Source organism: Streptopelia decaocto, assembly GCF_964273445.1.
Source record: "Streptopelia decaocto genome assembly, chromosome: 3".
NCBI classification, from domain to species: domain Eukaryota; kingdom Metazoa; phylum Chordata; class Aves; order Columbiformes; family Columbidae; genus Streptopelia; species Streptopelia decaocto.
The window spans coordinates 32,558,876-32,581,563 of NC_138656.1; the positions used below are offsets into that span (position 1 = coordinate 32,558,876).

Genomic DNA, 22,688 nt, shown 5'->3' on the forward strand with positions numbered 1-22,688 from the left:
CTCAAAGTGATTTTTTTTCTTTCCAAGAAGTAGTGAGCTTTAATTTCTCTGTGGACAGACACGTGGATAGCAGCCCGCATAAAGATGACATTGGAATAGCTGCTTTTTTCCGCTACCTTCATGAAATCGTTTAACCTTATGTGTATTCTCTCATCTCTCTGCAGCTCTGCCACGTTGTGTCTCTGGTTACCAAAGTGAGCATCGTGGCACAGCAACATTTTCTTAACGTTAGTGCAGCTCTCTTCAGAAGTAAAGGCTGGGAAGAGAGGTGAAATATTTTAGTTTCAAGAATATATAGGCTAATATGGAGGTTTGGGAGAACTGAAACAGAAAACCTAAATAAATCACTACATGTATACAGCTCATATCTAGACATAAAAAGTAATTGTGGGGGAAGGTTTCTTACTCATTGGTAGAACCATCAGTTGCATAGTTGGCTTCTCCTTGCCTTTTGTTACCCAAGCCCCAAGCTGCCAAGACACTCTAGTAATGAAAATATTTCCTCTGGTGGGCAGTATCCTTCATTCAGTCAGGACACATTGTAGGGGTGTGGAGAAGGCAGTTGGCTTTAAATCTTTTTTTCTTTTTTTTTTTTTTTTAATTTCCTACTATAACTCAAAACAATAGATTATAGCATTTATTATTATATTAATTATGTATTTGCTGTTTAACAACTAGACACACAAACTTACTCAATAGATGAGTGATAACAGCTGTCAGTCAGGATTAATATATTCCCAGTTTGACCATGAATCTGCTACTTTTGATCTAGCCATAAAGTACTTACAGATTCAGGCTGTCTGTGAAGTAGCTTCTGCTGCTTTTCATATGCTTTTCAGATGTCAAAGTGCAGTATGCCAACAGGGCAGGAAATTTCTGGCCATGGCCACTGTGTTGCCTGTCTGCATGGTAAGTGTGAGGATGTTATTCTGTCCATCTAGCTGCAACCACCCACAGACTTTTTTTCCTTCAAAAGGGGTACTGACTGAGAGGGCTTCTTTTCTCTTTATTTACATATCCTGAGACAATGTTGTCTAGGTCAGCAGAACCTTGTAATGTATATCTGACCTGGAAGTCTTAATGTGTGACTCAATTTTTTTTTTTATTGGCAAGATAAACATTAACAATTAAATATGTTTTGATTGTATTTAAAAATGTGATTATTATAAACAGCTGACTGCTACTGTAACTTTATAGCTTGAGCCAGAAAACCTAGGTAACTGTAAAAACCATGAGGGACAAATAGAAGAGTGTGCAGTTTATATGGCATGGGGTTTTTAAAATTTATTTTTAAAGTAACTTAGGAGTTACTTTCAAGCCTTTTCTTTATTTCAAAAGCCATGAAAAATGTCCATACAGCTTCTTGTACCACTTCATTTATTTGTTTTGCTTTGCTGCTGCTGGATTTGGTTAAAACGAAAATCTGCTTAAAGATGAACAGCAGTTTAGAGTTTCATCTGATATTATACATTTAAACTTTATTACTCTGAACAATTTGATTATGATTGGCTAAATTGTCAGTATTGCATGTACCCATGACTAGATAACTACTGCACAGCTTTCTAGTTTCTTCAAATTGTATAAAAGATTTGGATGTCAATATGAGCAGAGATTGGTGTTGAAGCTTTATTCCTTGTAGGAAAGTCTCTAAAGTTTTTGATAGATTTGTAATTCTCAGTGTTTTTTCTATGCATTAAATCTTTATGTCCTCGATAAAAGGACTTGCAAAAGAAGCAAAATTACGCCATTTTCCTTCAGAGTCAGAGGTGGGGACAAAGCCCTGAAAGGATGCATCAGTTATTGCTTTAATGGACTCTGCTTTTGGATTCAGCAGCCAGCTGTGATTGTCCTTTATGTACATGGTAATACTCTTGAGAGTAGAATGAAAGCCACTGGTTCTGATTTCAGGCATAATAGTTCAATTACATCTCTCTCTTATGGAGCAACGTTTAGCTTTTGTGAAAGAGAATTGTTCATACCACTGGGAGAAGCTTAAAACTACCGTCAGACTTACGTGTCACATCTCCAGGGAGTGCTTTGAGGAGGATGAACCCTCCCATGTTATTCAAAAGAGACCTTGTGCTGACCAGTATCTGGCTGCTATTCTTGTAAGTAACAGGGTGCCTATGGGGCAGGATCTGTTGTTGTAATTTATATGACCTGTTTTTTTGTCTCATGTCTTTAGTTTGGCCTATCTGGCCGTAAGTAGCTCAGAAGTCCTTTTTCTTTCCTGTTGCTCATTGTTATCAGACCAAGCTAATCCTTATTAAAGTGTCTAGGATTTCATTCCAAATACAAAATTATTCCTACCTGATATGCACAACCTGTATTGCAGCTGTCTTTGAGTCCTTAGCTCTTAGAATAAAATCACTGTGTGTGGTTCCCCATACCAGTACATACTGGTGCGCACCCAACTGGAAAGCAACTTTGCAGAAAAGAACCTGTGGTTCTGGTGGACATCAAGTTGAACACGACCCAACAACGTGCCCTTGCAGCAAGGGTGGCTAAAGATATCCTGGACTGCATTAGGCAAAGCATTGCCAGCAGGTTGAGGGAGGTGATCCTTCCCCTCTACTCTGTACTGGTGAGACCACACCTGTGGTATAAACAGAAGAGACATAGGGTGTGCTGGAGAGGTCCAGCATAGAGTCCCTAAGGTGATCAAGGGACTGGAAGTTGCTCCAGTCCTCCTGTGTGGAAAGGCTGAGAGAGCTGGGACTGTTCAGCCTGAAGAAGAAAAGGCTCAGGGGGATCTTATCAATGTATATAAATACCTGAAGGGAGGGTGTAAAATAATATTTTCTTATTTTTTGTTGAAATAAAACAAAGCCTTGTGTACTTGTCCATGCTTGCAGAGGCAGAAGGTGGTAGTTTTGTCCCATTTTTCCCTCTTCTGAAGGGAAACCAAGAAACCAAAGTAAAATCGCATATACCACATACCTAGTTATGATAAAGCTCACTTGGAGGTGCTGTCCAATGTGCCTTGTTTTCTTTGCTTTGGACCCTTGCATTACTTCTACAGGGAATAAATGTAAGTCTGTTGTGAACTGTTTTACCTGGCAGTAGTATTGATCAAATTTCAAATGTAGCCATCCCTCCTGCTAATAAAAAGTCAAGGGTGACTAAGATGGGTCTGCTGACTACTGCAAGCTTTTAAGCCACCATAGAGGCTCACCCTAGCAAACCTTGACAGGCCAGTTTGGGAAAACCTTGTTGTTCTGGTCTTACTCCCAGCAGAAAATGGAGAAGTAGAATAAATAGAGGTAGGAGCATATCCGTAATACCTATGTGTGTCAAGGCTGCTTCTTGCTATTTCCAAATTGGCTTTGAGAAGTTTCCAGCCCTACTGATGTAGGGAGACACAAGTGGCATGTGCCCAAAGCATCTGAGAGAAACTCTTGTCTCTTTTGCCCAAGATAGAGGAGATTTAACAACTAGCTCTTGGATATCTGGTAAATCTTGAGTGAACCTGGTTGTCATAGGGTTAATAAAAATGTCACCAAGCCCAGGAAACACAAGGCTGTACTACAGCTGTGCTGGGATTTGTCTGTAGGGAAGCACCTGCAAATGGAGCTAATTGTCTCTTTGATTATGTTCAAATGGCATCCCCTTTCTACCTGTGTTAATGTAATCAGAAGATGTATTAGTTTTACCTGTGTCTTAAATATCCTTCTGCAATTGCAAATCTGTTTACTTTCAGCAATAGCTCCAGGGACTTTAGATCTTCTTTTCCTTTTTTCTTTGCTGAAGTGCAGAATTGGAGTGATGAGGAGTGGGGGAGAAGAAGGGGTTTGATTCCTATCAAGCAGAAGTCATTTAACTGAAAAGAAAGTGCTGCCTTTATCAGTAGAAACTGTCATGAGATTGGGTCTAAGGCAATGTGTAAATTCATAGTTAGCTAACCATTTTCAGCCTTTGACCTTGGTCATACTCGAAAAGGTATTTTCTAAATGACATCTTTCAAGATATTAGTAACATTTGCACCGTTTACCCTCTTATTCCTTTCCCTCCTTGCCTCCTATTTTCCCATCCAAAGACTTTTTGGAGCAAATTTTCTGTAGATTAAGAAATTCAGCACAGGCAATGTGGGGCATTCTGTATCCTAGCATATGAAAGTAAAGGCATCTCTGACATTGCCTTACAGATTTACCAAGAAAAAAATTGCTGTTCGGTTGTATAGTGTCCACTCACATTGTTTTGTTGAAGCCAAAATATTTGATTATTTCAATATGGGCAAAAGTTATGCTCCTTGGAAAGCAGCTACCTATTTCCCACTGCACCAAAGCTATCTAAACATGTTTTGTGACCATCTTTGTTCGTGCAGCTGGGATGCATAGCGTGCATTCAGGCTTATTGCAGACATAAAGTAACTTAAAAGACTAGACTGTAGATAGTAGGTCATTATGTGCTAATAACAGCTGCGTGCAAATAGGGACAGGAAGAGGGTGGCAGCTTTGGCTGGAGAGTATCTCTGATTCTCTATGTAACTGGGAGAGCTGGCCATCTCTCCCCCAAAATGTGAACTGCCTGGGTGTGAAGGGCAGCTGTGTGCTCCTCAGTCCAGCAGCTCCTTCCCTGTGGCTGTGGGCTCCCTTCACACCTCCAGACCTGAAGTGCTGGCAAATCTGAACGTAACTGTATGTACTGGGAAAAACTGAGCTCATTAGCTCAGTCTGAAGGTGGAGTAATGCAATGAGATAATGGCCCAGCGACGATGGAAACAGATACCTCAGTGTGTCTCTTATGAGATCAGTTGCCCCTTGAGGAAATAACAATTAAAAAAAAATCGAAGTTCACTTACAGCATGAAAAATGACCAGAGAACTGGTATTTGATGTAACATGTAGTGCAGTGTTGCTGGGCAGTGGAAGAAGTCAAGGCATCTTTTCAGGGATAATAGATCATAGAGTGTGTCTACTGGGTGCTTTGGTTGTCCTTTGGGACTTTGAGGAAGATCATCTGCAGACGATAGCAAAAATAGGTGATGTTGCTTTGATTCCTCTCTACTCAGAAGAACTCTTGCGATGCATGGTAGCTGCTTCATATATTGTTTCTGGAAGGTGGTGGCATTGTGTGTTTTGTTTACTTGCCTGCTTTTGACCTGCCTGTTTTAGAGCTACTTCTCATTTCAAGACTACTTTCTTCTGACAAAAGACTGCTTTGGTGAGAACTCTCTATCCTTTTCTATCCAGAGCCTGTAGGCTATGGAAAGACGCTGCACGCAATTTTGCACACACATTGAGTTTACCAGGAGAAGAATCTAGTTCTGTACCTTTATTCACTTTCAATGCTTCTCCTTTTATCTTCTGTAATAGCTTGTATGTTGAAAGTGCATTTTTAATTAAATTGTTTGCATCTTGTATATGCACAATACATTCACTTTGAGGGCATTTTTATTACAGGAGGGTGGTGATATGTAATAAGTCTTAAGAATAATTAAGACTTGTGTGAACTTGTGTATGTTTTCAGTAATGATTGAACTTTGTGTTGAGTCTGCTGGGTCCAAGATCAGATCTTAATCAAGTAGGAAGGAAGGAAGGGGTGAGGAGGGAAGGAAAAGTTGGTTGTAGTTACCTCTATAAGTTCTTACAGCTTTAAGATAAACCTCACCTGTCATGTTTATTATTTTAAAAAAATGCCTCCAATTTTAGGTATTTAGCTCAAGATAGTTTTTGTCTTCAACAGTTACTGAGGGAGAAACACAAAAAGTGGGATAATGTTATGAATCAAATTTTGGAGATACTTCACCTCTTCTGTATATGGATGCAGCCAACCTTGGCTTACACTGAAGGGAAAAAAAGCAGAGTAATCTGAGAAGGCTTTAACTGTAGCATGACGTGACAGAGCAAAGATTTAAATAACTAGGGATTTCTAGGAAAGGACATGATAAATCACTTTTTTCTTGTACTCTGAAACTGTGACTTTCTGCACTAAATAGTAATTAGTTTTTTTATCAATGCATTTTCTACCATCTAGTTTTGGAAAGGCAGGGCAGACGGGGTCTTTCAAGTCCTGTCATACAGAAGGTGTAGATGGTCAATAATTCTTGAGCACCTGAAGCCCTGACCAGATGTTAAAAAATTGACTTACTGAATCTGTGGAAATGCCAATAACTACTCTTGCTTCCCTAAAACACTGTAAACAAGTGATTTGCATTCATCTACTTTGCACAGTAGATTCAAAGATGGGTTAAGAAAGGGGCCTGGTTCAAGGACAATTATTAGAGTCTTGCTGCATGAGATACTTTGGAAAAGAGTTAATTTGCCATTGAAAAGTGCAGTTTTACATTGTCTTGTCGATGGTTTGACTTCGCTAGGGACAGCAGGTGAATTAATATTAATCACACTTGCTTTGCCAAGGGTTCTATGACGTTGTGCTCAAGCCCAAGTCAAGATGAGGCATGTAACCATGTTTTGAAATGGATAGTAGTTCTTAGGATGTGCCTAGTATTAAACAAAATTCAAGAACTGCACTGAAGGTTAAATGTTAGTTCAGTCTGGAGGAGTGTATTTGGTATCTGGAAGAGATCCATTTGGGTTAAACTGGTAAATCAAGTAAAAGCTTATCTAATTAAAACCCCTTATTTAAATGTTAGAGCACCTGCATTACTTTTTCCTAGGTGAAGTAAGTTTTTAATATTGCATAAAATTGTTAGTGACTATACTAGGCTAGCCTTCACAAAAACTTGAGTGACTATTTTGAAATTATGAACAAATGGGGAAAACCTGAGAGGGACAGACACATTTTCAGGCTGACAGGATTTTCCAAGAATGACTCTAAACTCTTTTCTTGCAGGTTGTGTCAAATGCCGCTGGACAGGGGGTTGCCATCACTGGGAACAATACTTTCAACAACTGGAATTGGCCTAATGCTGTGATCTTTGCTGCTACTGTGATCACTACAATCGGTAGATATCTGTTATGTCAACTTTACTAACTGCAGTTTTCTTTATGCTCTAGTGTGTTTATACTCTTCTGTTTATGTCGTTCATGTGTCAAACTAGCCACTGAATAAAGTCGCCATGGCTGGACTTGCCTAGAGTGCGTGTTCACCTGCAGGTTCACAGAGGGGAAAAAAAAAACTGAACACATTTCTCTTCTGTATACCCACGAAGAGAGTGCCATTTCCAATAAGTAACAGATTCAAGGTGCTGTTGGGGATGACTGGAGTCATTCCAGTTCCATTAATTCATGCACTTAAGTTTCCAAATCATAAAATCCCAAAACAAAATCACTATAAAACATTCCATTAAACTAATACTTCAAAGCAGGAGCATGTGAGGTTTTTGTATAGCTGTCTTGTTACCCATGTGCATCTTCTTAAGCTACGGAATTATCAGTGTTCTTGTCTGGCAGAATAATCTAGACTTTTTATCTATCTCTTAAGGAAGAAAAAGTATAACAAATGTCTTCTGAATCTCACTACTGATTTGGGCTTATAAAACCCTCTGCATTGAAAGACTTTTTCCTCGTTTGATATACAAATTTTCAGAGCTCAATATCATCTGCCTTCTGCTCTTACAGAAAAATAGTTGCTACATAATGTTGCTGTACCCTTGCTACACCTACAATGCAAAAAAAACAGGAGTGCAAAACAACCAGAGAGGGCTGGAGGCATACAGAAATGGAAGTCTTACTGTTGAACCATATGCAGTACTGTGGTTTTCTTTATTATTTGAAACTCACAATACACAGCTTTTAAATTATGACAAAAAGTTGAAGGAGGAAGTCAGGAACACACCTAAATAAGAAGGCTCTGGCAGAGGTTCAGAAAATAGGCTACTGATTTTAGAGCCTGAGTTCGTAATGCCCTGTTGGGCTCTGTGACCAGCAAAAAACTAAACTGAGTTGAAATACCTTGCTGTGTCACAAGTTAAATGTGTATAGTGGATCTTTTACATGGAAGCTAGCTTCAGGGTGAATTTTGAGCTTTTATTCTATAGAAGTGGTTCCATCAAGTTTTTAGCAGTGCTGCTTAAGGTTGGGGAATCATACTAGAAGTTTTGAGATGAGCTTTATTTCATATTTCTCTCATCCTGTCAAGATGCAGTAAATCTAGGAAACACTTAAAATGCAGTAATCCACTCAGCCTCTAATAATGGAACATACATTTGCTAGAGCAGAATTGGAAGGCATCCAGATTCAGAAGATAAGCAGCTGGAGTAAAGCCCTTATAACTGATGAAGTAAACAGCATCTGATACAGCAGAAGCCCACGCAATGTTGTTTTGTGCATAGGTAGTATTGCCTTGAATTCTCTGCAACAAGAACAGGCTGTGCACTGTACTTATCTCTTCTTTTAGGTTATGGAAATGTTTCTCCAAAGACACCCTCTGGGCGTCTCTTCTGCATATTTTATGGGCTCTTTGGAGTTCCTCTCTGCTTGACATGGATCAGTGCTCTGGGGAAGTTCTTTGGAGGACGTGCCAAGAGGCTGGGCCAGTTTCTGACGAAAAGAGGAGTAAGCCTGGTAAGGCCCTCTCTTGTTTATCCTCATGCTGTGTATTTTTGATGCATGAATTAAGCTTACAATTCTTAACTTACCTGCTAATCGTGGTAGTAAATGAATACTTGCACAAATACGAATTTTCCGAAATGGTGTTGCATAGAAATAACTGAAAAGAGGGACTGAGTCTGATACCAAGTTCTGCAAGAAGTTTTAGCAAAATGAGATCTTGTAGAAACCTTTGCTATTAAATGTAGATCTTGCAGCTTCTATAGAGACATGTATCTCCTTACATGAGAAACCTGTAGGACAAATGTAGGTGAGGCTCCATTTCACAGACATTCCGTGCAGGCTCCTCTGGCACAGAAGTAAGCTGTCCTGCTTTGTTCCCACCTTCTGTGCTAGCACAAGTAGTTCCTGCTGTGCAGTGAACCAACTGGAAAATGTTTTGTTCTGAGTTACTGGCTTGTGTGTGGGTTTTTTTGTTTGTTTGTGGGTTTTTTTTGTTATTTTTAAATGGTCATTTGTGTTCTTTTTTTGGTGTTCCCTTCTCCCCCCAACCTGAATGAGTTGTATCTTAGTTCTGACTCTCTACAGAGATGGGAGGCAATGCAGGGCCATGCTGCCTGCAGGACAGTGGGACTGGTTTAGGTCTTGGTTTCAGAAACAGAGCAAGAACTTTCTCAGTTCAGCGCCTGAGAAGAAAGTACAGAAAATGATTGTGAAATGTGTGTGCAACTTTGTGCAGAGGTTGCATGAGTGGCAAAGGGTAGGAGGCATAAATAGGGGAGAAGCATCTTAAACACTTCTGATCCTCTATACTCAAATGAATAAAAGGAAATCAGAGGAACTGACTGCTTTTTAGACTAGAGTGCTATGTCTGTATCCCATGCCTGTTTATAAAATATCAGGAGCTCCTTAAACTTTTCAAGAGTGTGAAAGAAAAATATGGGGAAATAAACCCATTTGAGCAAGTAGTTGTAAGAATAGTGAGTTCTGCACAAAGGAAAAAAAATGGTTGTGTGTTTACTTTAGTCAGTGACTTTTAGTCATGGTAGATAAACTTTTAGCACTAAACTCTGAAATGTCTGCTGTTGTCAGATAATGCTTGATGCCATGGATGGAAAAAAGAAAATTTGGAGTTCTTTCCTGATTCTTTTTTCTTCTTCTTTCTTTACAGAGGAAAGCACAAATTACATGCACAGCTATTTTCATTGTTTGGGGTGTCTTGGTTCATCTGGTTATTCCTCCCTTTGTCTTTATGGTGACTGAAGGATGGGATTACATTGAAGGCCTCTATTTCTCATTCATCACTATCACCACCATAGGATTTGGAGATTTTGTTGCTGGTCAGTAATTGTGTTTTGTGTATTATTTCTCTGCATGCATAGTGTGGTGATTCTGTTTTCAAACTCTCATTTGAAAAGGTGCTTTCTAAGCTTTTATAAAACATTTTGCTAAACAGAAGATTCAGTTAAAGCTGGTACTGATCCAGTGGACTAGATCTGGCTCTTCAGTCTTGGTTTAGATACCTAAAGCCTTTATTTGGCTAAGTCTGGAGCCAAGATCAGGTCCCTATTTTAGGCAAGGTGCTATCCTATCCACCAGGATAGTTAAGCACCTTGGGTGGGACCTAGTATGCTTAGAAGGCCACATAAATACTGGGCAGGGCTCTCTGTGCAGCTGTCTAGAACTAGTCGACAGGAAATGCTGAACATGCTGGTGTCTCCCTCCTGAATCTTCTTGTTCTCTGCCTTATTCTGTAATATCCAGTGCCTTGTTCAGGGCTTTAGAGATGGTCCTTTTAAGTGGAATTATGAATCCGTTTCTCAAGAAAGGTGCCTATATTCATGTCTCAGTGGCAGGGAGAAGGCTTGTAATTTTCAAACAGGAAAATGTTCACTTTTATAGCTTATAAGGAGAAGGTAAATATCCTGTCATTTTATGTTGTAGTCCAGTGGTCAGAATACACTCAGCCAAGAAGTAGAAGACCTGGGATCAACTTTTTCTTTTAGAAGAGTTTCAGGTCCCCATTTACCACCTCTCAGAGCACTGTTCAAACAACTGGGCTCTGTTAGTGTGGAAGGGAGTAGTTCTCAGTGTCATAACTTCAAAGGTTTATCAGCTGTAAGAACTCTTTGAGTAATATTCTTCTTTTTAATTCTTTGTAGGTGTGAATCCAGATGCAAACTATCATGCCCTTTACAGATATTTTGTGGAGTTATGGATCTATCTGGGACTAGCTTGGCTTTCACTCTTTGTTAACTGGAAAGTCAGTATGTTCGTGGAAGTCCACAAAGCAATCAAGAAACGGAGGAAAAAAAGAAAAGAGTCATTTGACAACCATCCTCGGTCTAAAAAGCCCCTTCAAATGGGTACCTCAAAGGATGTCAACATTTTCAGCTTCCTTTCGAAGAAGGAAGAGACCTACAATGATCTTATTAAGCAAATTGGGAAGAAGGCCCTAAAGACAAGCAATGACAAAATTATTAAAGTAGAAAATGGCAAACAAAATATACAGAATGCCAGTATAGATGTCCAGGTGACTTTCACAAAGACAGAGTCATTTGAGTATGATGAGGCTTCCCTGGACATACAAAATGGTCACGTACTGAGACCTCTGCATGATAAACGTATTGGAGACAGCCCTCTAGAGGGAACCTTGTTTGTAAACCAACTAGACAGGATTAGTGAAGAAGAAGGTGAAGTGTGGGATTCCAGAGACTATCGACCCTTAATATTTGAGAATGCCAATATAACATTTGTAAATGAAGATGATGATGAAGAGGAAGACATTTCAGATGATGAGGAAACGTCAAAATCCTCCATGGATGATAACCTTGCAGAGGAATCTGAAACTGCAAAAAAACTGGTAAAATTCCCATCCTCTGATGAATCTACCTTTACCAATAACGAGCTAGAACTTTCTGTGCCTTATGAACAACTGATGAATGAATATAATACAGTAAACAATGTGAAGGTTGCAACGTGAAGCACATTTGACAATGGTTTTCTGAAAGTGTTCACTGCATATTGAACAAATTAACAGAGCAAGGAGAAAAGCATGTCTTTGCAGCTTCTCCTGTCTCTTTGAAAACAAAAGCAAGTCCCAAACTAGTAAACTCCAGTGTCCTTTTCCCGTCCTAAGTGGGTTTCTGAGCCCATTAGCTCTGCTTATCTGAAAAACTTGTAAAATAACAGTTGAATTTGGAGTCCTCCTTCTTGGGATTTATGGTTCTTGAACAAAGTGGAAAAGACTAGTTAATACACTGGACCTGCTCTACATTTATGCATTTCATTGAGGAATTAGTTTGGGAGTGTAACTATACTGTTGCAAAGAGACTGTTTCGGGTATCAAATGTGTTCTTTTATTCCAGTAGCCTTTCACCTCTGAAAACCTGGATTTGAATCCTGCTTTGATCACAAATGAAAGCAAGGGGTTTTCTTTTTTTTTTGTTTTTGCGTTGCCCCTTGTTAAGTTTTTACCACAAAAAAAAACCAAAGTGGTGCAACCACTTGTTGTACTTAATGAGAAACTTTAGGTGGAATACCAGGACACGCAGATCTGAGCTGAGGTGCGCTGGCAGACTGAGGAGGAAGCTTCTGAAACATCTGTCTAGAATATGTCAGTGCTTGTCAAATTATAGTGAATTATAATTTCATAAATAAAATATTCAAATTAAAAATTCCAAAGGAATGGATCAAGAAGGAGCCTTCTAATAAGGAAGAATCATCTGGGATGAAGCTTGCCAATTGGGCTGCTAAACTGCACACCAGCCCCAGAACTGTTAAAGAGTAAAGTGACTGAAGACCTATTGATCAAAGCATGTGTGAGGATGGAATGAACTTTTTAAATGTTGAAAGTGTCCTGCCACTGTCCCATTTCCTAGAGGAAATACTTGAATGAACCTTATATAGTATCTATGTACAGGTGAAGTTTTATTGACATAGTTCTTTTGAGGAAAAAAAATCACCTTGGGAGGCACAGATATGCTCCAAATGCCCTGATGCCTGTCAGAAGGGACCTGTCGCACTGCTGATCTGTGCGGTGCGTTAGTCAGTATTGTTGTGTGATGTTCCTCCCTGCTTTGGTACTTCAGACTAGACTTGAATGAGAGATGATTTTTGAAGCAGTTGATTACACTTTGCTTTTTAAAGTTTGACCTATGTGCATATATAATGGTTATTCTATCCCACTTTCAGGAAGCCTGGGCAATGTCAAATCTTGGGCAAAATGAGATGTGATTAGGTCACTCAAGGCCATAAGGCACTGTTAAAAAGGAACTTTGGCTCTAAGCTCCTGCAAGTATTATCTTTTGCCTTGGAGATGGGCTTGTCATTGAAAAGGAAGTATGTCTCTTCGTTACATTCATGCCCAAATTGTTTTGGCTACAAAGAAAATTATACCATGTGTTTTTTTTCTTTCCTTTTCCATATCTATGCTTTAACCCTGACAACTCTTTCAAACGAGGCTCTTGATTACATGTTGGCAAAAGGTACTGACTTTGGTTGTATTCAGTATAGTTGGAACAGAAAGTAGCCAAGATTTTTGAACCTTAACATGTCAAACTCTGTTCTGTTTAGTTTTACAGTAATTTAAGTCATTCCAGTATGTCCAAAAGTTTCCAAAGTTCAGTGAACAGTTAAAAGTTGTCTCAGTCTTGTTTTCAGTATAGTGCTGGCAGACTCACTAGCTCTTTAAGAAGACCTTATGGAATCTTGCGAAGCTAATTGTTAATTACTAGCTGTTTCTAATAACTGCAAATACCGGCTGCAGGTTCGGTTGCTGGCCTCTTCCACAGAAGAAGAGCATACAGGAAACTGGCACGCTGGCTGGGTAGCCTGTTGATGGGAAGTTTTGAAGTCATCTACTATGAAACAAGGAACTGTCTTTACTAGTCTTTTTTTCAGAATTTTCCACATGTATGACATCTTTTCAAACAAACTGAACACAAGTCTAGGGCCAACTCTTATACTGGCAAAAACGTGTAATCTACGTAATTGGATTTGGTACTTAACCCATATTTTATGATAATATCACTGAAGAGACATTCTAATTTGAAATAGAATTTTATTACTGCTATTTGGAACAGGGGTGTCTGGATAAATTTTACTTATATCTGACAGGAAAGAGGCAGAGGCCTTATTGATAAGATTCTAATTTACTTCTAGTAAATACTCCCCCCCCCTCCCCCATCATTTTAAAATGACTCCAAGCCCTTCAAGTATTTAATATATCTGAGGCATTGTGGTTCACAACTATACATTTTAACTGTAGGAAATGGTAGGTAAGACTACATGCATGATTCACAGAATGTTTGTGTAGCAAGTCTAGCCTTCTCTTTTTTTTAGAAAAGTGCACATTAACTTAAAAGAAAATGAGAAAGCACTCCATATAGCTTTTGTTGTCCTTCAACTTGTCTTCCATTATTGATGCAAAGATCACAGTTTTAGTGACAGATAGAAAGCTACAGGACAGTGAGGAGAGAAGAGGTTTGCTGAAAGTGCATGAAATAGAAAAGCATAGTCCGAACTTCATTTAAAAAAAAAAAAATCTCTTTAGTACAGAAATAATACAACCCAGACACTTGGCTGGGCTGCTTTGATTGGAAGGGGGTGTTGCACACTGGAACCCAGACTCTCCATTCTCTGTAGCAAAGTGTACTTGTACGCCAGAGCTGAGAATGGATGGGATCTGGTTCATATTATCAAGTTAGATGTGTCTCTCTGGCCTTTTCCAGTGTAGTCAGCATGGACTCTATGTATGCATAATAAGTATCATGGGATTTAAAGTAATAGTTTAAGTTTATTAAAACAAAGTACAATATTACCACTTTTTTTGAGGGAAGCATGATCACACCTCACAAAACTCTTCTTAAGACATCCCACCATGTGCCTTAATGTAATCCTAACACTGGGAAAAAATTCCTCCTTACACAGGGGCCGACACAATTTGTCTCGCTAAGCCCTACTTGTTCTCAGTGTTTTGGAGGGGTTTAGTTGGCGCAGAGCTTTCATACTGGCTCTCTCCAAAAAGCTGTACCATTTCCCAGGGTTTGAAAAATTATGGTGCCATCTCAGAACTGCCGAAGTGCTAAGCAAGACAGCTTTTTGCTTGCCTGTCTTCCATGTCTTGAGAAAAGCAGCTGCCTTGAGGGATTTAAATCAGTGTTTTCTTCTGTCTTCAGATTTACCTGTAGTGAGTTAGAGGGGTGTCCAGGCTGGATTTTAAGCTAATCAGCCCCCAAAGTGCCTCTGAGTGAATTCCCCAGTGCTACTTGGTAGGGTTTGTAGTTATTTCTATTATTTGGTTAATCTGGAAACATTTTCTTGGCTAACCAATAATGTTAACAGCTCTCTTAATGCTATGGAATTGGTTTTATAGGTGAGACAGATCTCTTCCTGGAAAGAGAGGAAAGGGGATTTTTTTAAATAAGAAGAAGAAAAAAAAGAGCTTAAAAGCACATATAAGGAAGGGATGGAATGGTAGAAACTCTTCTTTATAGCTATTGCCTTCAAGTAGATTGTATTTCCAGTCACATGTGAAGCATGGGTCCATTTTCACAATATAGATTTGCTAATTTTGCCAAGAAGAGCCAGTACTTTAATTTTTTTTTAATGAAAAAATCCTGAAATGTGACAACAAAAGTCTGTTCCTACAAAAACCCTTTTAAGTGCTATAAACAATGTGACCCCCATCCTTCACGCCATCATTGTGACACTTCTTGGTTTTGTCTTATATGCTATTGAAGCCTATTTTTACCAGAAGGGCATAATTTTCAGATACATATCTTACAGCAGGCAGTCTAACACATCTGATACACTGGTACGAAATCACTGAGGAAATACAAAAAGTGTTGTGTTAAATTTTTCTGAATTAATGGTTTGTGAGTCTGTTGCTGGCAATGGATGTCACAAAACGTGCAGAAATAAAACCATAGACTGATAACAGATCCATGGCAAAACAGTTGTATATGTTGAGATTTTTTTTTCCTCTCCAGTTGATCTGGGAGATTATGTACAGAGCCAGACAAGCGTCGCTGATGAGGAGAGCAAAGAGCAATATACAAGTCTGTTGACTTAAACAGAAAAAACACAAGAACTCTGTTGTAGACTTGTAACTTTTGTGCCTCGTGGGATTTATTCCATTTGTGATGGATTTACCTTTAAAAAATGAGCTTGTCTTTCATATGGCTTTTGAAGTTTGTACAGTTCTGACTCCTACCACTCCATAATATGCCTGTCTGTCTGTTCTTTGTTGCTAATTGTCACTGGAATCACACTGTATGTAAATATTTGCCAAGTCTTTGTAAAATGTAATTTATTTTAATATTTTGCAATAAAAATTTTACAATTTATCTTCTCTATCATGAGGAGAATGGCAATCAAGAAAATAGATTTCTTTTAACAACTCCCTACACTTGTAGTGCACCTCTCAGCTGAGGCTGGTCCTGGTCCTAAGAGCTCGAAGGTAAGGAGCTGATAAAGCAAGTTGTTTTATGCAAGCAGGTGCCTGCACTTGTGGGGGCTATTGATGACTTCAGTTCAGCAGCATTTGTTCATCAGTTAGATACAGCATAGAAAAGTAGGATTCAGTGAGGATTTTGGACAGCTGTTGAAAGATAAACACAGTTTATTCGAGGGGATGTGTTTTTTTCAGGGGGCTGTTTTTAAAGACACACTGAGACAGAAAGTGTTAGAATTTACCAGTACTACAATAAAATGGGTTAGGACTACTATCTGAATCTTTGTCAGAGACATTAAAATACTGAGTAGCTGTTTATGAATTTTGACAATATTTCTAGCAGCAGTGCTCACCATTTTGCAGGCTAGAAGTATTTGCAGTCCTTCAGCTCAGCAGTTTCCTTGGAACACCTTGGAAAATAGGTAACTACCTCCCATTGAATGGGTAGCAAAATGTGACTTGGTGATATCCATGATAGAGGTGGAGACATCTGCAGGAAAGGGGACAAGCTCAGCCTGGGAGTGAAGAGACTGAACCTGAGCTTTTGGGCAACTGAGTGAAATTGCTGAGGTGTGAGCTGGGAAATGCAGAGGCACAGGAGGGAAGGGTGGATGTTATCGTGATTTGAGTAAGGGCAGATGATCTCTACTTTTTCTTTCAGTCCCACAACAGAGAAATAGTGGAAGGAGGAAGAGGTGCCTGATGCCAAAAACTGCCAAAGCGGGAGGTGGGGTCCCCTTGTGAAGCTGAGGGCAGCGCAGAACATCAAGTCTGGTGAGCACCTGATAACATTTCTATCAGCTCCCAGAAGGTTGGAACACACAGACTATTGTTCACCTTCTGCCCTCGGTATTTAGCAGAGTGTTAGTAATTTACAGGGTGTAGGGTAGCAAGGAGTAGGAAAACAGGATAAACCTGTATCTGTTAAGCTCCTGTTCTTATGGTCTGTGCTTGGCTGTGGGTTCCTCTGAACACAATAGCTTAACAGATCAAATCGCAGACCAGCTGACACTTAAAAAAACCTGAAATCTTTTAACTGAATGCTTATCGTAGGTATTTACAATGTGTGGTGCAACATGATACCAGCAACCTACAGTTCATGGAGATGGAGAATACAATCCTTTAATCCTGGGAGATGAAGACGGTGACATAGCAGGAGGTAGAGAGCTGCTGTTCAGGGCTGTTTTATGCAGGAAAATGCTACTTCATTCCATTCAGGGCAATTTCCTGTAGCTGGGGTTACGTCTTGAAGAACCCATAAAATCTCTCTTTCAACTTTTATGCAAGGACCTGCTGGGAGGTGAGGGAGGTCTGTCCTATAGTTTGAGCAGGAAGGGCTTTTCTTTTTGATTTCATGACTTGTACCTTGTGCCTTTCAGCAAGAGCTGGGTTGTTTTTGTTTGTTTTACTGTTGTTGTTGGGGTTTTTTGGGATTTGTTTTGTTTTGTTTTTTTTTAAAAAAAACACACACACAAAAAAACCCACCAAAAACACAACTTTTTTTAGCCTCAACTTCCCTGTGGTACGATAACTAATACTGTAATATCGAGGAATAAAAGGTTGGGCTGAGCACAGCGCCCATTATATTTTGGCTTCTTTTAGTTCCAGAAAGCCTTCAGAACTCCCCTGACCTGCACATAGACTGGGATTCCCCCATGTACCCTACCTGGTTTCACAGCATGATTGCAGGCTGTGGCTTTATTGTGTCCCCACGTCTGAGGAGCGAGGGGGAGCAATGGGTGGGTGGGAGCAAACCCAGCCCTGCCAGGGCCAGGCATCTCGCTGAGAGCGAATCCATGGTGTTGCTTTTCCCTGGCAGGCCCTTCCTTAGCTCTCTGCTCTAATAGGTTTGTCACCTGCACATCTTGTGCAGCCTGGGATACGGGAAGGGCTTTTCCCTTTCCTGTTGGTAGATGCCTTCTCCTATGATGCAGCAAATGCAACTCTTGCTAACTCACAGCACGCAGGCAAATGCTCAGGGAAAAGGGGTGCACTAGTGACCTTTACTGCCTTGATTTCCATTTCGGCTTTGAAGAAAACCAGATTCGTAAGGGATATTTGGGGGTTAGTGATGCTTTGTGGAAACACAGACAGGTGTCCAAGCAGATGAAGTTTTTGTCTTGAGATGCAAACAAATTCAGGCAGTGGTTATCTTGGACTACACAGCTACCCTAGCACAGGGAGTGGTACTGTGACTGATAGGAGCACAGAGGTCCAAAACGAAATCCCCACAAAGACTCAGCTTGCTGACCAAGGAGATTTGCTATTTCTCATCTGAAGGGCTTATCTGGAAGGGGAGAGCTCAGGTGGACTGGGATGCTGGAAGCAGCAGAGGTGCTCTGAAAGTCCAGTAACATGCTGTAGCTGGGAGGGCTTCCTCTAATGGCTCAGTTTCCAGGACATTGTTTAGCCAGAACTACTTTTGATTAAAGAAAAACAAAACTATATATATATGAGAAATATTCTGATAGAAATATTTTGTGAAATCCAAAGTGATTATTAAGTTGAACTGAAACAACTGTGAATAAAAGGGGTTTAGTTTTCTATTTTTTATGGGGTGCCAGAAGTTATCTCCCTAATTATCGCTTCTTGCTGCTCATATGAAAGTGTAGAAGACAGATGGTGACAACTTACTATTGATATTTTGATGGTTGTTGTTTTCTACATGGATGAAGTTGTGGAAAATACATCCTGCCCCACTTCTTTTCTTACTGGGGAAGCAGAATAAAATCCTGAAAATATGAATTCTGAAATTGGGGTGAGGAGGTTAAAACAAAAAATATCTGAAGTACAAGTTAACATTTTCCCATAGACATTTTTTTAATTTCCTCTGCCAACTTTAATACAACTCCTTTGGATACTTTCTTAAATATGCCAAACAAAAGTACATATATTTTCACAGAATCACAGAATGTTAGAGACTGGAAAGGACCTCAAAAGATCATCTAGTCCAATTCCCGTGCCAGAGCAGGAACACCCAGATGAGGTTACATAGGAATGTGTCCAGGCGGGTTTTGAATGTCTCCAGAGAAGGAGACTCCACAACCTCCCTGGGCAGCCTGTTCCAGTGCTCTGTTACCCTCACTGAGAAGAAGTTTCTTCTCAAATTTGAGTGGACCCTCTTGTGTTCCAGTTTGCACCCAATACCCCTTGTCCTACCATTGGTTGTCACCGAGAAGAGCCTGGCTCCATCCTTGTGACACTCACCTTTTATATATTTGTAAACATTAATAAGGTCACCCCTCAGTCTCCTCTTCTCCAAGCTAAAGAGACCCAGCTCCCTCAGCCTTTCCTCATAAGGGAGATGCTCCACTCCCTTCATCATCTTCGTTGCCCTGTGCTGGACTCTCTCCAGCAGTTCGCTGTCCTTCTTGAACTGAGGGCCCAGAACTGGACACAATATTCCAGGTGCGATCTCACCAGGGCAGAGTAGAGGGGTAAGAGAACCTCTCTCAACCTAAATTTTCCTCAAATTAGACCTATGCATTATTTATTCAAGAAAAAACCAGCAACAACCACAAATGCTTTGACATACTCTTAATCTTCTTTGAGTATAAAACTAGTGTGTGGCACAATTATACACTTTTTAATACACTCTGTATGAATGACCATAGTCCCACACCAAGGGCAAAAGTCCTGTTCAAGGCCCATCAACAGCTTTGCACTGTTCTGTGGCCTTATGGCTTTGGGCACTTGTTGATTACATTTTTGTTTATCTAGTTAAGTTTCTGGGTGTATAAGGAAGTATCATAGTTCCTAATGCCGTTAAGATCAGAGACAAAGATCCTCTTGTGTGCTTATTTGTCGGTTGAGCCCTGGTACTGATCCAAACAAAGTGGTGCAGAGGAACACTCATTCCTACATACTCCTGGTTGCTGGGCAGAGCTGCAAAATATGTGCCTGTGAATTTGAAATAAATCTATGTTCATGTTGAAATAGAAGTTGCAGGCTTCTGAAGCTAGAAGATAAGTGTTTATTCATGAAGCTGTGTTGTCCTTTTCTGGCAACCTTCATATTTGCTGCTTATCTGCTGTGTGTTGGCAGTTACTGAAAAGTAAAGGAACAAATCAAGACTTGAGACACAGACACCCTCTGAATATTTTCTATTCCTCTCAGCCTGGGACTTTCGCCAACTCCATCTCTGGCACGGCTGGAAAGGAAGGAAAAATAGTAAGCTAATTGATCTGCTTTTTAATTGCTGATTAGACTAGGAAATGAATACAAAAGCAGGAGTAAACAGTATGCCTTGGACATGTGAGGGGGTTGCTGCCATCTTTGGCTCGTTTTGTGGCTGTCAGTTTTTAGTAAACGATAGAAAAATGGTGGCTTAACTCCATGAGGAAGGCTTGCAAGGGGGGACTTTCATGTAAGGATAACAGCCCAGGTTTTAAAATTTTTCATCTGTCCTGTGTTTCTTCAGAAAGCAAAGCTTTTAAAATTAACCTATCAGACTAGACTCTGAGATGGACAACAGGGATGAGACGAAGGCAAGAAGGCATAGCAAATACCTGGTTTTAAACTTGAACCTCCAAGTTCTCTGTAGTTCTGCGGTGCAAGCCCTCCATCCTTTACAGCTGCTTAGATTGAGGAGGGAGCCTGACATATAGCCCCCACTCTGATAACCACAGCATGCCACTCAAGCCAAGTTAAAGGGATGGGTGTTGAATTGAGAACAAGTTTTTTAACGGAAGAGACACAATTTGTATCAAGTACAGGAAGAATGAGAGACCCAAAGATATAGTAGCTGACAAATCTGTTCTTTGTGGGGAGATTTTCTGTAAAACACTTGGAAATAAGTTTTCTGCAAATACTTTGAAGCAGTTTTCTGACGATGTTGTCTGGCCAAGTAATGTTGACTTTTTTGAGGGTGTCTAATTCTATAACGTTTATGAGTAACTAAAAAGTATAAGCTTATGGGGAATGAACAGCTGAAAGCTGCAAAATCTGCAGGAAAGAATTGGCAGCCTGTTAAAATGTGTAGGATTGAGACAGATTTTTTTCTTTCAGAGAACACTATTAAGACAAAAAATAAGGTGGAAATGGATTGAAGCTCTAACTGGCTTTTATTTAAAAGTTTCTGACCTCATATATTATTGTGCCTTCAAATGCCATGTAGTTTTGGAAATGCTTGGGATAAACTTAACTTCCTCTGGCACAGAGAGAAAGGAAAAGGCTTTGGGGTTATCACAGTTTGTTTACTGTAAAATGATCATTCTTTAAAACAACAACAAGATTCAGGATGAGGAGAGCGGTGACTGGTTTAAAACACTATTCTGCTCAGACCTACACAGTAATGACCCAACTCATTTTTCACGGAAGGATATCGTTTCCACTCCTTTTGTCTGTCTCTTCTGCCTCCCACCGCTTTTCTCCTTGCTTATGTGTCTTAATTTTCCCTTTCCTCTGCTGTGTTGCATCCATGCTGCTGCCCCCCTAGGAGCACCAGGGCTGCCTGCAGACAGGACACAGCAGCAGCTTGGCATTTCAGGCTGGCAGCCAGAAGAGAGATTTGGCTTCCCTGGCTCGGAGAGCGCCAGCCTGAACTGCTGCAGCTGAAGGAGGCAGAGGTTGGACAACCAAGGCACCCAGCTGAGTGGTCATGGCTTCCTCCAGTGAGAAAGTTCTTCCTTCTGCACATTTTCAGCCATGCTATTTATATCTGCTGTAGATTTAGTCTTACAGGGAGGTAGTAAGACACAAGTAGTAAAGCTGTGGTAAGAGCAGGGGTAGAACTTCACTATGGGGCAAGGCTATCTAAATGCTCACAGAGTTTTGCGAATGAGGTTTGGGTTCAAAATAGTTTTTGAAAGAGGCTGTGCCTAATGTGAGTAGCTGCAGGTGCACCCTGTCCAGATCCATATTCCTCCTCCCTTTCTTCTCACCCCAGTTCTCTTCTACCACCACTCCTAAATTCCCCGGTCACTCTTTATGACCACAGTTGTTCCTACCGCCCCAGCCCCTGAACTGGGAGGATAAAGCTTAGCTCTCCTTTCTCTGGCATTCTCCAGAGGCTTCCAAAGCCTTAGAAAAACATGAGCTTGTTGCTGTGTGTTCAGACAGCTTGACATGACTACATTTGTCATGTAGATGTGACCTAGAACTATGTTCCAGTTGCACCAAGTAAGCAGCAAAGTTATCACCTGTTTAAATAAACCCTTGGCTCCTAATCAACAGTTCAACAGAAGAAAAGAAATTGAATAGAACAAAATATGTTTGATTATTTACTAAAGACATAATAGCTTGGAGACTGAAAACAAAGAGTGGGACTGAGAGCCAGATGGCAACCAATATAACCTAGACAGCCTATGTATCGAGTCTTTAGGGTACAGAAAACTCCCACAGTATAATTTTTTTAAGCACTAGAGAAATCCATATGTGCTACTTTTCCAATTACAGTCATTCCAAATAAATGCCAAAACTGTGACTTTAAAAATATTTTATATCGATGTCAGGAACCATTTGTGTATATCATAAAACTGGAATGCAGGTGGCCCCAGAACACCAGTGAGAGGACAGGAGTGGGAATGGGGTCTCACACCACATCTGTGTAGAAGCCCCCATCAAGAAAGCTGCCGTCCATGTTAGCCAGGAGTCTACAGAACGCTGGTAATGCGTGAGAGCACAAGCTCTCATGGTGCCAGGGAGTGTAAACGAAATGTTTTAGACAGGGGCAATCAACTGATTACAGGCACAGAGGAACAGATCATGAATAGCAGGTGCCACTGGCCCTGGGCAGAATTATCGGTGACATTCACATAGTTTGCATATTTCATGGCTGGC

General features: G+C 40.2%; 1 protein-coding gene across 1 annotated transcript in view; it reads left to right on the plus strand.

The window, feature by feature from the left end:
* Window positions 1-15,837, plus strand: part of KCNK5 (potassium two pore domain channel subfamily K member 5) — a 38,601-nt gene extending 22,764 nt beyond the window's left edge. Inside the window, exons 2-5 of the mRNA XM_082049428.1 lie at window positions 6,795-6,906; window positions 8,301-8,467; window positions 9,624-9,792; window positions 10,615-15,837. Of these exons, the coding sequence (XP_081905554.1) occupies window positions 6,795-6,906; window positions 8,301-8,467; window positions 9,624-9,792; window positions 10,615-11,435 (1,269 nt within the window). The 3' untranslated portion in view covers window positions 11,436-15,837. The remainder of the gene's footprint in view (window positions 1-6,794; window positions 6,907-8,300; window positions 8,468-9,623; window positions 9,793-10,614) is intronic.
* The last annotated feature ends 6,851 nt before the right edge of the window (window positions 15,838-22,688 follow it).